Genomic DNA, 14,015 nt, shown 5'->3' with positions numbered 1-14,015 from the left:
CTAGTGCCTTGCATATAGTAAATGCTCAATAAATGTTTCTTGACTGACTGCCTGATTGAAATACTGATCCAGCTCTGACCTTCCATTTAGTTTCTTGCAAGACACATTCTGGCTCTAAAACTCTCTGAAACAAGGCATTTTTCTTTAGCTAAGGTCAATTTTAGTATCGAGCCACTAAAGACACATTTTATTTTGGTGTTTTTTGAGGGGAATAATAATAACTTAAGGCACATTTCAAAAGGACTTATCATTAAGCCTCCATCATAATTTATTCATAGCTAAGAGGGTCCTCAGAAGCCTAGACCACCTTACTCATTTTACTGTTGAGGAAACTGAGTCTAAGAGAGGTTGTCAGAAGTGATATTTGAATCTGGCTTAATAGTCAACAGACCTTTTGTGTATATCTGACTTCTTATAGGCTACCATATTCATATAATATTAAGTCTGCCAGTCACCTGAGGAAATGAGACCTTTTACCATGCAATAAATCAAATACTTCTTACTTCCTAATTTTGACAGGTCAAAGGCTAGTCTTGAGGAGTGGAGCCAAGATGGCAGGTAAAGGCAGGGACTTGCCTGATCTCTCCTAAATTTCTCTCTAAACAACTTTAAAGAATTCCTCAAAATGAATCCTGGAGCTATGGAACCAACAAAAGAATGAGATGCCCAAGACCACTTAGAAGGTTGGCAAGAAACATCTATTTCATAAGGGTGTGAACAGAGCTTAGTGCAGGGCCCACATATAATTCTGGGTCACAACCCCAGGGTAAGGAGGAGAATTAGTGTAATAGAGGGTGTGACCAAAGAGGAGAGGGGAACTCTGGTCATAGTTTCAGAACAGAAAAGAGTATTTGTGTTCACTCATAGACCAAAGCACAGACCAGATGAGTATATCATCATGGAAGAACTCAAAACTTACAGATGCCCAGAATTAACTATTGAAGGCAGAGCATGAAAAATAGCATAAAAAGTCCTGAAGATTGGAACAGTGCCCCTTCTACTCTGGGACATACTCTTTAACATAATGCTAAGTCAAGAAATAAACTGCAAAAATAAGTAAGCAACAACAAAAAGAACTTGATCATAGAAAGGTATTATGATGAGAGGGAAGATCAAAAAGTGAACTCAAAAGAAGTCAACAATGTCAAAACAGCTCATATCAAAAATATGAATTGTTCTCGAGCCCAAAAAAATTCCTAAATGTATTTTAAAAATCAAGTAAGTGAGGTAGAGGAAAAATGGGAAAACAAATCAGAATGATGCAAGATAATCGTGAATAAGGAATCAACAGCTTGGTAAAGAATACATAAAAAGTACTGAAGAAAATAAAAAAAAAGATAAACATGATAAAGAAATAATGAATTCAATAAGGTTAAAACTGTTTATATTTCTATATGGGAAATTGGCAGTTGTAACTCCTAAAAGCTTCATAATTACTAGGGCAATTCTGATTTTATGCATTATATCACTAGATGCCCTGATGGAAGTACTGTGCTTTAAGAAATGCAAAGGCAGTTAGGTGATACAGTGGATAAAATTGTGGGCCTGGAGTCAGGAAGAATGATTTTTCTGAGTTCAAAGACAACTTCAGATACTTCCCAGCTGCATGACTTTGTGTTAATCCCATTTGCCTCAGTTTCCTCATTTATAAAATGAGCTGGGAAAGGGAATGGCAAACCTCTCCAGTATCTTTGCGAAGAAAACCCCAAATACGGTCACAAAAAATTGGAAATTACTGAACAACAAATAAGAGATGATTAGCAGAATGCTTTTACAAAAATCTGAAAAGACTCATATGAACTTATGCAAAATGAAGTGAACAGAATCTGAAGAACAGTGTGCGCAGTAACAACAATATTGTGTGATGATCAGCTCTGAATGATTTAGAGATTCTCAGCACTATAGTAATGTAAAACAATTCCAAAGGACTTGTGATGAAAAATATTATTCACCTCCAGAGAAAGAACTGATGGAGTCTGAATGCAAATTAAAGCATGACTGCATATGTATAATCTACATCAAACTGCCTGCCTTCTATATGAAGGGGAAGTAAAGCAAGGGAGAAATCTGGAACATTTTTAAGTGTTGATGTTAAAATTGTTTTTACATGTAACTTGAAAAAATATATATATATATATATATATATATATATATTTTTAAAAAGAAGGTTGTCTCTGTCTTCCAAAGTGACAAATGTTTGGATGCTATTTGCCACTCACATCATCAGAACAAGTCATTCAGGGTTCTTTTCTATATATTATACCTTTGTTTCTATTTTCCTCTTGGGTTTCCCCTCTCCCCAATTATCATTTACCATTTAGACTAAAGCTGAATGAAAATAAGAGAATTTTAAAATAACATCATATTAAAAAAAATTAAAATAATGTTGTGGGAGACAGAGGGGAAAAAATGGAAGTCCTAGAATAGTGGAAAGCCTGGGAATCAGAAGGCCTAATTGTGTGACCTTAGACAAGTCTCTTAATCCTGAGTGTCTTCATCTGGAGAGACTGTTTTGAATGATTTAGTATGTTCATAGAGTCACCAGATTTGGAAGGGACTTTACAAATTTAGTCTAAATCCCATCCCCAGTTTTACATTTGAAGAAACAAGAGCCCAAAGAGGTGATTTATATAGCTTATGGGATCACACCTATCATTTCCTCCTTACTCTTTCCCCATGTGAAATTTGAATCCATCCTAGGAATGCCCAAATTTCCCAGTAAGCTGTGAGCATTGCTTTACCTCACTTATAACTAAGTCTCCTTTAATTTACCACTATTCTAAACCATGCATTGTAGAATATATAATTCTACCCCATTCTAGTTCCCCTTTATATGCTGATTTCCCTTAGCAGAATATAAAGCTTTATGAGGGCAGGAGCTCTCATGTATTTGTATCTCTAAGACTTTGCACAGTGCCAGGTATCACACAGAAAATGGGAATCAAGTGGTTGGGAAGGGAATACATATTTATAAAGTGCTTCCTCAATAAACTGGGAAAATATTTTTACAGTCAAAGGTTCTGAAAAAGGCCTCATTTCCAAAATATATAGAGAATTAACTCTAATTTATAAAAAATCAAGCCATTCTCCAATTGAAAAATGGTCAAAGGATATGAACAGATAATTCTCAGATGAAGAAATTGAAACTATTTCTAGTCATATGAAAAGATGCTCCAAGTCATTACTAATCAGAGAAATGCAAATTAAGACAACTCTAAGATACCACTGCACACCTGTCAGATTGGCTAAGATGACAGGAAAAAATAATGATGATTGTTAGAGGGGATGCGGGAAAACTGGGACATTGATGCATTGTTGGTGGAGTTGTGAACGAATCCAACCATTTTGGAGAGTAGTTTGGAACTATGCTCAAAAAGTTATCAAACTGTGCATAGCCTTTGATCCAGCAGTGTTACTACTGGGATTATATCCCAAAGAGATTATAAAGAAGGGAAAGGGACCTGTATGTGCACGAATGTTTGTGGCAGCCCTTTTTGTAGTGGCTGAAAACTGGAAACTGAATGGATGTCCATCAGTTGGAGAATGGCTGAATAAATTGTGGTATATGAATATTATGGAATATTACTGTTCTGTAAGAAATGACCAACAGGATGATTTCAGAAAGGCCTGGAGAGACTTACACGAACTGATGCTGAGTGAAATGAGCAGGACCAGGAGATCATTATATACTTCAACAACAATACTAGATGATGACCAGTTCTGATGGACCTGGCCATCCTCAGCAACGAGATCAACCAAATCATTTCCAGTGGAGCAGTAATGAACTGAACCAGCTATGCCCAGAAAAAGAACTCTGGGAGATGACTAAAAACCATTACATTGAATTCCCAATCCCTATATTTATGCCCACCTGCATTTTTGATTTCCTTCACAAGCTAATTGTACAATATTTCAGAGTCTGATTCTTTTTGTACAGCAAAATAACGGTTTGGTCATGTATACTTATTGTGTATCTAATTTATATTTTAATGTATTTAACATCTACTTGTCATCCTGTCATCTGGGGGAGGGGGGGTAAGAGGTAAAAAATTGGAAGAAGAGGTTTGGCAATTGTTAATGCTGTAAAGTTACCCATGCATATATCCTGTAAATAAAAGGCTATTAAATAAAAAAAAAAGTGCTTCCTATGTGCCAGGTACTGGGTTTACAAATATTATCTAATTTGATCTTTACTACCACCCATGAGATAGGGTTGTTATCATTCCTGTTTATAGTTGAGTAAACAGAGGTAAGCGAAATTTAAATGACTTTCCTGGGGTCAAGCTAGATATGAACTCAGTTCTTCTTGATATCAGGCCCAGTATTCTATCCACTGGGCCACCTAGCTGTCAATGCTAAATGATATTTAAATACTTGCTTGCTCTTGCTATCAATTATCTATCATCTAACATTTATCTATCGTCTATCTAAGGGCAGTCGTGAGACATAGTGGATAGCGTGCTGGGTTGGAATCATCTTTGTGAGTTTTTAATATGACCTCAGCAAATCACTTAACCCTGTTTGCCTCCATTTCTCATCTGTAAAAAGGAGCCAGAGAAGCAATGGAAAGCCACTCCAGCATCTTTGCCAAGAAAACCCCAAATAGGGTCATGAAGAGTTGGGCACCACTGAACAACAAATCATCTGTCTATCTGTTTACTTACTCATCTAGCTAGGCGTCTAAATATCAATCAATCTGATTTTCCCCACCATCACATAGTAGCAAGTCCAGGATGTTAACACTTATCCCTGATTCTAATCAAAACGGGTAATATGAGGGCAAGTTTGCAGGATTGGGTATGGGGCCAGAGAACAGGTAATGAGGAAAGTGATATCACCATGGAAAATTTAAGAGGTTTCCATTGGCTCTTGAAGACATTTGATGTCTAATATGAGATTTCTTGGGGATTGGGATTCTTTAAAATGAATGGACTGGGGAGAAAGGCAAAAGTTGTGCTCTTAATAGCTGCACAAACAGCAGCCTAAAAATGCCTTCAAGTTTTTTGTTTGTTTGTTTGTTTGTTTGTTGTTGTTGTTATTGTTGTTTTATGACACAGAAGCCAGGCAGGAAAGAAGAATACAGGTCATGATCAAAGAAAACTCTTGCACCGACTCATCTTCTTGAGTGATGTGAGCCAGACAATGGCTGCACTTGTGAAGTTAGGCAGGAAATAAAAGTAAGGCATCCTAGTACGTGCTTCTGAGAGAAAGAGAATATGGAACTTCAAGACCAATGAGGATTCTTCTTTCCTTCACTTCTCCCCAATTCCCTTCTCATCATACCTTCAGAAGAGCTCCATGTCCCTCAATGGTACAATAGGAGGTGGAGACAGAGGAATCTATATTTGTAGGAAGGACATAGACAAGCTGTTATGTGTCTAGGGAAGGGCATACATCCATTCCAGACTGGCTCTGGTGACTGGAGACCATGAATAATTATCACAATTTACAACTGCATGGTGTTTTAAGGTTTACAAAACACTTTTCCCAATGTGTGTTAGGCAGACTATGGATTTCTATTGCCTCCTTTCATAGATGAAAAAACTGAGGCACTCTGTGAAGCAAGATTCAAGAACAGGTCTCTTAATTTCTAGTCTGGCACTCTCTGTATTAGGCATTCTCTTACATTCAGACTGTGGGTTAGTTAAAAGCACTGGGGATAATTAGCCTAGAGAAGAGAAAACTTATGAGTAAAACACTGTTGTTGCCTTCAAGGAGACATTTTATTTGCAATAGTGAGTTGGATTTATTCTTTTTGATCCTGGGGGATGGAACTAAGTCCAACAGGTAGAAATTATAAGAAGGCAGTTTCAGACTCCAGATGAGGAAAACCTTCCCAGAATTTAGAGCTAATCCAAAGTGGAATGGGCTGCTTTGGAAATAATCAGAGGTCAAATATGGGAGACTAGATGATCACTTATCCTATATGTTATGGAGGTATCTTGTAGGAAGCTATTTCTGATCCTCATTATTTTCCTATTCTCCTTTTTTATCATGTAGATATGTATTTAATATAATGGATAGACCTTGAATAAGGAAGATCTGAGTTCAAGTTTTGCCTCAGGCACATATTGACTGTATAATTTTGGACAAATCACTTAAACTCTCAATGATGCAATCAATTCTCTAAGACTAGGCACTATAGAACTGTTTTTGATTCACATTAGTAGATAGAGGGTATATCTTCACTGGGAATTCTCAATTTCAATGAAATCACAAGTTGTTTTCAAAGAAGATATCATGATGTGCTACTTTCTCCCTGAATGGAATGCAAGTTCTTAGATATCAGAGTTTGTTCCCTTGTTTGCTTTTATAGCTGTTAATGGCTGGTACATATGTTGTTTTTCAGTCATGTCTGACTCTTCATGACCCCATTTGGGGGTTTCTTAGAAAAGATACTGGAATAGCTTGCCATTTCTTTTTCCAGGACATTTTGCAGATAAGGAAACTGGCCAACGTGGTTAAATGACCTGCCTAGGGTCATTCAGCAAATAAGCATGGGAGGATGAATTTAAGCTAATGAAGACGAGCCTTCCTGACTCCAGAACCAGCATTCTATTCATTGGGCCATCTAGGGAACACACATTACTAAATTCTTATTGAATTGGATTAAGCAGCTGGTATTCCAGTAGAGAGAACACTGAGCTTATAATTAGGAAAATCTGACTTTTCTCAAACACTTACTAGATGTGTGACTTTAGGCAAGTCATTTGCCTTCTGGTTTCCTTATCTGAAATAAGGGAATTGGATTTAATGGCCTCTAAAGCTGCTTTCAGTTCTAAATCTGGGCTTTTCAACCATGATAGTCTGTGATTCTTGTCAGTCAATAGTAGACTATACATAGATAACAGGTGTTCCCTTCAAGAACCAAAATTATTCATGTCTAAACTTTATAGCCCAAAAAGAAGTACCAGGAAATATTATAAAATTTCAAGCTACAGGGCACCTCAGAGATGATCTAATTGAACACTTTCATTTTATAGTCAAGAATCTGTATCCCCAAAAAGGAAAATCTATTTTTCAAGGTTATGTGGGTAGGAAAATGAGTAGAAAAAAATGGAGTTTAGCATCTAGGTTTCCTGAGCAGTGCTCTTTCCAATGCAACATTTCTCAAGAAGTATATTTCATACTTCTTCATTTCAGTTACATCTTATAACAGTCTGCTAAAGGAGGCTGGGCAGGGGATTTTTATTCCCATTTCCCAGATGAAGAAACTAAGGTTTAATTAGAGGAGCTGACAGTGAACAAATAGAAATTTGAAAAAAAAAATCGACCATTTTGCATTGTTTTGTTCCCTGGGTTTGAGATGGAAAAGCACAGAAAAAGCACTTACCCTGGGCTGCTAGTGTATGCTTGACCCAACACACAGTCTTCAGGAGGCAAATCAGGATTAAACCAGAAATTTGCAAAACACTTTTTGGCTTCTGATTTTGAAGGTGCCGATCGTTCAAACCCATAATCACTAAGAGAAGAAAAGAGAGAGAAGAGATGATCAATCATCACCATGGTCATTTCAGGGCAGGTCCTCTACCCAGCACAGTCTGGAGAGGGGCAAAGTTAAGGAAATCCATTTAGAAATTATCACTGAATTTAGAGCATCTTGGAGGACGAAATTGATGTCTAATAAGGGGAAATGGCTTTCTTCATGGTCCTATAGTTGGTAAGTAATGGAGCCAAAACTTGACCCTGGAGACATAGACTCTAGCTAGAGTATTCTTTGCTTCTCACAAGGATTCTGGCTATGGAAAGGATTATGGAATGGTCCTGGAGGTGATAGGCAGCAATGTGGAAAAGACTCCCTGTCTGATATTTGTGAGCCCTGAGTAGTTTAATAACATGCTTAGAGTCACACAGACAGTAAAATCAAAGGGGGAAGATGAATTAAGGTCTTCCTGACTCCAACCATTAAACTCTGCTATCTGCCATTCTCCCCTTCCCAACCTTGAGTTTCTGTTTTTGTTTCTATCTCTTCCCACCTTTATCTCTCTCCCTTCTCTCTCTGTCTCTGTCTATTTCTCTCCCTTCCTTTTCCTCTCCCTTTCTCCCTCACTCTCTTTCTTTTTCTGTCTCTGTGTTTGTGTCTGTTTCCATCTCTCTGTCTTTTTCTCTCCGTCTCTCTCCCCTTCTTTTCCTTCCTCCCTTTCCTTTGTCTTTCTTCTCTTTTTTTTATCCACCTGCCTCTTTCTCCTTTGTATCTCTTTCTCCCTCCCATTCTCCTTTCTCTTTTCTCCCCCCCACCCATCTTCCCTACCTTTTTTCCTCTTTCTTTCTCCCTCTCTCTTTTGCACTGCTTCAGTTTTTCTCTCTTTCTTCCCTCCCCTTTCTCTCCCTTTTTCTGCGGAAATTTGATATCCAATTCCTAACCAGGAAAAGAGCCATCTCCCAATATTCAGTACATTTTATGTATTCTACTTATACAAGTTTTTTTTTTTTGGTTCTCTGCTGGATTATAAGTTTCCTGAGGGTGAATACAGTATCTTATTGAAATCTTTTATCTCTTCTAGCAAAGAGCACAGTGTGATATCATAAGTGTATCCTGAATATGTGATTGATTGAACTGATTTTAAGTGTCTACACACGGCCTTTTTCATCCCTTCATACTCAGGGGCTTCCCAGACTCATTGAAGACATAAGGCTTTCCTTGGACTTACCAAAAGAAATCTGAGCTTGAGCACTTGCACACACTGGACGTGAGCACTGATGTGAAGCTCTGTCCCTTGATACACCATGATGTGGTCTTCCTTTTTCGGAAGCTCCTCTGTTGGCCCATGATGCAACGATTACCCTGTAATCAGCAAAAAAGGTTGTAGCAGATGATGGTGAAAGTTCTGGTTGAGAAGAGGGAGACATTTTTTGTCATTAGAAGGCCAAAAGTTGCTCTGAAGAGCTCCATTGATTATATGAAATTTTTCATTGACAAAGATCATCTGGTTCAAGTTTCTTGTTTTGTGGATGATAAACTGAACCCAAGAAAGAGGAAGAGGCTTGCCCCAAATCCTACCAAGTGACAGATTCAGGATTTGTATCCAAGTCAACTGACCGCCCATTCAATCCTCCTTCTATCACATCACTCTGGACAAGACCATGGAGTGATAGTACATGAGAATGCTCTAACACACCCCTAAACTGGAATTAGATTTAGGCATAATACAAATAGCCTGTTCTTTTATGTAAATAATGTCTAGCTTGGCCTTGACACATTGCAATCTGAGAAGTTCTAAGTGTCCCCAGACACAATTAAATTTCTTTCTATTTTAAGTTTGGTACCTCTTAGGGTCTAGTACTAATCTTAGAACTTGTGTTAAAGTATACATTTCATTTTTTGTGCGTATGACATGTCTATCATTTTCTTCAAGAAAGCATTCATAACAAAGTCATAAGATCTCTGTGTGACCTGCAAACTTTTGGCTTTTCTCATTTCTTATTTCAGAATCATATTTTCAACACTTTTATTGCCTTCATATCTTATGCATATCTTTGCATTGAAGCAAAAAAGCATCAAACTACATGTTGATTTAATGCAGAACATCTTTTATAATTCTTCCTGGCATTTCTCTACTGCAAAGGTTCTTAATCTTTTTGTGTGTGTGTCCTGGATTCCTTCTGGCTGCCTGATGAAATCTATGAACTCCTTCACAGAATAAGGTTTTTAAATGCATAAAAATAGATTTACAAGGAAAACAAAAACTAGTAAAATAAATATGTATTTGTATATATGTACATACATATATCTTTACATATATGTACATATATATAATATCACTTATATGTGATATATAGGAAATGTATTTTTATTATTTCTGAGTTGCTTCACTCTTCAAAACCATATTTGGAGTTTTCTTAGCAAAGATACTGGAGTTGTTTGCCATTTCCTTCTCCATCTCATTTTATAGATGAGGAAGCCGAGGCAAACAGGGTTAAGTGACTTTCCCAAGGTCACACAGCTAATAAATGCTTGAGGCTGGATTTGAACTCAGAAAGATTAGTCTTTTTTGATGGAATATATCCATATATTTTTCCCATCCAAGGTAAGGCACTTGAAATCTATCTTAGGTCAAGAATCTCTCACATCCTTATTCTCTGCAACATATGTTGCCTAATTTGCAATTATTTTCCTTGGTATCTTTTTTATAAATGCTTGTCATAAATCCTGCAATAAGAGACAACTCAAATGTCCCATAAATTCATGCTTCTTGTTGCCTTTGGAGATATGAAAAAAAAATCATAATCCCCTAATTCCATTATTTGGTTTGCCAAATAAAGAGAACCCATGACCCATGCTTTCATTTCATTGTTATTTCCTTTTATCCTCTAATTATATTTATTTTGAGAACTTCAGTACTGAGACAATTCAGTTCCATTAGTAAAATGCTTGCTCACCAATGATCATTTGTAACTGGAAAAGGTTCTCATATTTGTGGTTCTGAGAGCAGAGTTAATGTTTAGAGACAGGCATAAAATGATGTAACTCTGTCTCTTCTGTCCCCCCTTTACTATTCTATCACTGTCAACCACAGCAGGGTGTCATTTTCCATTTTTCTTTGTTTCAAGGAGTTGTCATCATCAACCTACATTGAGTACCCAACCTATTGTTTAAAAAGTTTTTGGGCCCTTAGTGGATTAGACCTATTAGTCTGTTGTAGGGGTTAATGGAATTAAAGTTTTCCTAGCCCAGTACAAAGTGTCAGAGCTTACACTATGATATGTCACAACCCAGATGACTCAGGGTTACACCCACGCCACAATTAGACATCAGAGGAGGACTTTGGAAGTGAAGATAATTTCCACCAAGTTCTGGGTCATCTGTTCCCAAGGTCCCCATTTATGTATATCTCATCCATTTTAGACAAGTGAAAAACAGTCAACTTCAGTGTTGTCCATGTATGGTCACTGTTCTTTCCTTTGGAGTTCCATGAAAATACCTGCAAGTTGGTGAGATTCCAGTAGTCATAATCATCCTCAGTGCATTGCCTGGGAAAAGAGGGCCTGAAATCCACTTTCACCAGTTCCCAATCTGAACGGAAACTTATATGACCAAAGACCCTGGTAAAGGAAAGAAGAGAACAAATGGTGAATTCCATAAATATTGTTACCCCTTCTCCCTCCCATATATATTTAGTACCCATTGTGTGGAGGGCTTTATGCTAGATTTTGGGGGAGATATTAAAATGAAAAAAGGAAAGATTCTGTGTTTGCTTTCATACAGTTTACAGTCTAAAAATTTGGAGGAAAATATTAAAAAAACAGATCATAAAACAAAATGTAATGAATAAAGTACAAAGAAGTACATTAATTCCAAAGAGAGGGTTATCACTTCAAGCTAGAGAATATAGGGTTAGGTAGACTTTGGAGAACATAAATAAATTTGACAGACCAGTCTTCTTACTGCTCTTAGGTAGAAATTACAAGGAAGCAAATTCAACTCAATATAAAAAAAAGGATTGACTTATATTCAATGTTCTTCAATATGAAAACAGACTCCCTAGTGAGTTGATGGACCAATTTTGGAAAATATTCAGGACAGAATTATGGGCTTGATGACTGATTAAAGTGTTTTTCAACTCTGAAATTCTATGAATTTGTAACAAATGATTTCTGTCCTCAAAGATCTTAAAATTTATTTGGGGAAGCACAATGTACATATGTAAAATAGAAAATAAATCTAATACAGTAAGTAGTTGAGTACTAAATTGTTTGCAACAAAGTGGCAGGATTTCAAGATGGCAAGGTACAATTTAAAGAACACTGATTGTGGAAACAAAGAATTTGAGTTCAAATTCTATCTCTGACACTTACTAATATATGACTTTGGATAACTTATAACCTCTCTGGATATATGTTGCCTTAACTATGAAATGAAGAGATAGGTGTTCTAGGTATAAATTTATGATCTGTCATTTCATAAATATACTAAAATGGAGGGAGGGAAAGAAAGCAATAATTTATTAACTGTATAGTATCTGCCAGGTATAGCGTACACTATATTTAATATATAAATATTATCTTAGTTGATCCTTACAAAAAGTATTTACATTGGCAATTGAGGAAAATGAGGCAGGTTAACTCAGGTTAACTGAGGTTAAATAACTTGCCTTGGACCTTATAGTTAATAATGATACATAAAAGCTTGGGTTTTCCTCACTCCAAACTCAGTGTGCTTTATCCATTGTGTGATCTAGCTGCTTCAGAAGAGGGGAAGGCTCAGAAAATGATATTATGACTTAGTTATTTCTGCCATTGGAACACAGAATCGTCACGATCCAGTTCTTTAGGGTATACTGTGCTTTAAGATCTTTAACAGCTTTAAGTAAAGCTCATTGATATCATCTCATTCATAAAAAAAGGCAACTAGGCACACAGTGGATAGAGCACTGGGCTTGAAATCACAAAGACAACTTCGTGAGTTCAAATCTGGCCTCAGACACTTACTGGCTGTGTGACTTTGGGCAAATCATTTACCCTGTTTGCCTTAGCTCCTCATCTGTAATATGAGATGGAGGAAATGGCAAACCACTTCAGTATTTTTGCCAAGTAAATCCCAAATGGGTTCATGAAGAGTCGGATATGACTGAAATGACTAAATGACCAGAATAAAAAATAGACACATTGAGGAAGCTTCTCAGTAAACATGATTCCTTAATACCACACATAAACTATAGATGAGGAAATTTAGGTGCAGGGACCTTAAATAATTTCCCAGTCACACCACTACTGTTTGAGGCAGGCTTAGAACTCAAGTCTTACCTAACCCCAAATCTATGATTAAGTAGATTTGTAGCTAAAACCAGGATGATAGATCAGTAGGACTTCCTCCTTGTAGGAGGGAGGCAGAAGCATCAGGATAATAGAATCATCATTGCTGATGGTGTGGTGCTGATGGTCGTAACCTGCCAAAGGATTATAAGGGCTGTCAATGGTCTTTAACATATGAATTCAGCATTTGCTACAAATTCCATCATCTTGTTCTAGTTATCGTGACTGATTTCCCACCTATGTACTTTTCCTCTCTGACCTAATTCAAAATTCTTTTGGGCTCCTCTTAAATGCACTTATGTGTATTCTACACATCCTCTGTTCATTGTCTCCCTACTAGATTGTAATCTTTATGAAAGAAAGCCAAGGCTAAGTCTCATTTCTCATAATGCTCAGCACAATCCTCCAAACAGCATGCACTTAAGAAATGCCTATTGATTGAAAGAATAATGTGATATTTCTCCACATATTACTTAAGCTCTGTCCAAAAATCACTATCTTTGAGGGATATCTCACAATGGGCTGCATCACAAATGCATGGAGTACTCATATGCTCTATATGAGACACAATTCCTTCTGCTAAGTATACCATAGCATCTATTGGGACTTGTAATGGAGCAGCTGGAATCTTTCTTTAATGCCTTCATTGGCCTTAGTTGTAATTGGCAACTTGTCACAAAGTAGAATGGCCTCTGGGACAATCAGTTTTAAGATATGATGGTGCCATTGGAAATACCAAGTAGTTCAACATTTATAGAGATGGGGGTACTTCATCTATATCCCCATGAGATGACATTAGAAAGCAGTTAGGAAGATGGCTGCATACTTCATTATTATGGGGAAATAATAATTGGCCTAATACCTTCCATTTATTTAGAGTCTGGAAGGCTCAATGGATGTAAAAGAAAATGCTATTTTGGTCTATCTAATTAATCCTCACAATGTACCCAGGAAGTCCTGGCTTTCAGTGAATACAAAAACTCAGCTAATGCCACTGGAAACATTTGTCATCTACTTAATTCTGAATTCCATGGGAAGGAGGTGGGGAGCAAGAGAGAAAATGCCAAAAGGAAGCCTGTTTATTCATTTAAATTTAATAAGCAAAAGCTTTCTGTATGACGTCCTGGTGATAAATCTGACTGCCCACCAAAGCCACTTATTCTGCTGCACACTTTTTTTTTTTTTTTAACAAGTTGCTAGCCAGGAACAGAACTTTCTATATAGCATTTAGATTTCTATAATGAAGGTGAGCACCAAGTAAT

At 36.9% G+C, this 14,015-nt stretch overlaps 1 protein-coding gene across 3 annotated transcripts in view; it reads right to left on the bottom strand.

The window, feature by feature from the left end:
• SORCS2 (sortilin related VPS10 domain containing receptor 2) overlaps positions 1 to 14,015 on the bottom strand; it is a 1,208,352-nt gene that overhangs the window by 59,395 nt on the left and 1,134,942 nt on the right. For all 3 annotated transcript variants that reach the window (XM_031943246.1, XM_031943247.1, XM_031943248.1), the window contains exons 15-17: positions 10,923 to 11,043; positions 8,652 to 8,785; positions 7,334 to 7,462 (exon numbers count right to left, since the gene is read on the bottom strand). In XM_031943246.1, the coding sequence (XP_031799106.1) occupies positions 7,334 to 7,462; positions 8,652 to 8,785; positions 10,923 to 11,043 (384 nt within the window). The remainder of the gene's footprint in view (positions 1 to 7,333; positions 7,463 to 8,651; positions 8,786 to 10,922; positions 11,044 to 14,015) is intronic.

This window comes from Sarcophilus harrisii, chromosome 6 (genome assembly GCF_902635505.1).
Source record: "Sarcophilus harrisii chromosome 6, mSarHar1.11, whole genome shotgun sequence".
Lineage (NCBI taxonomy): Eukaryota > Metazoa > Chordata > Mammalia > Dasyuromorphia > Dasyuridae > Sarcophilus > Sarcophilus harrisii.
Note: the sequence above shows the minus strand (reverse complement) of the source record. Positions and strands in the feature narration are given on the sequence as shown.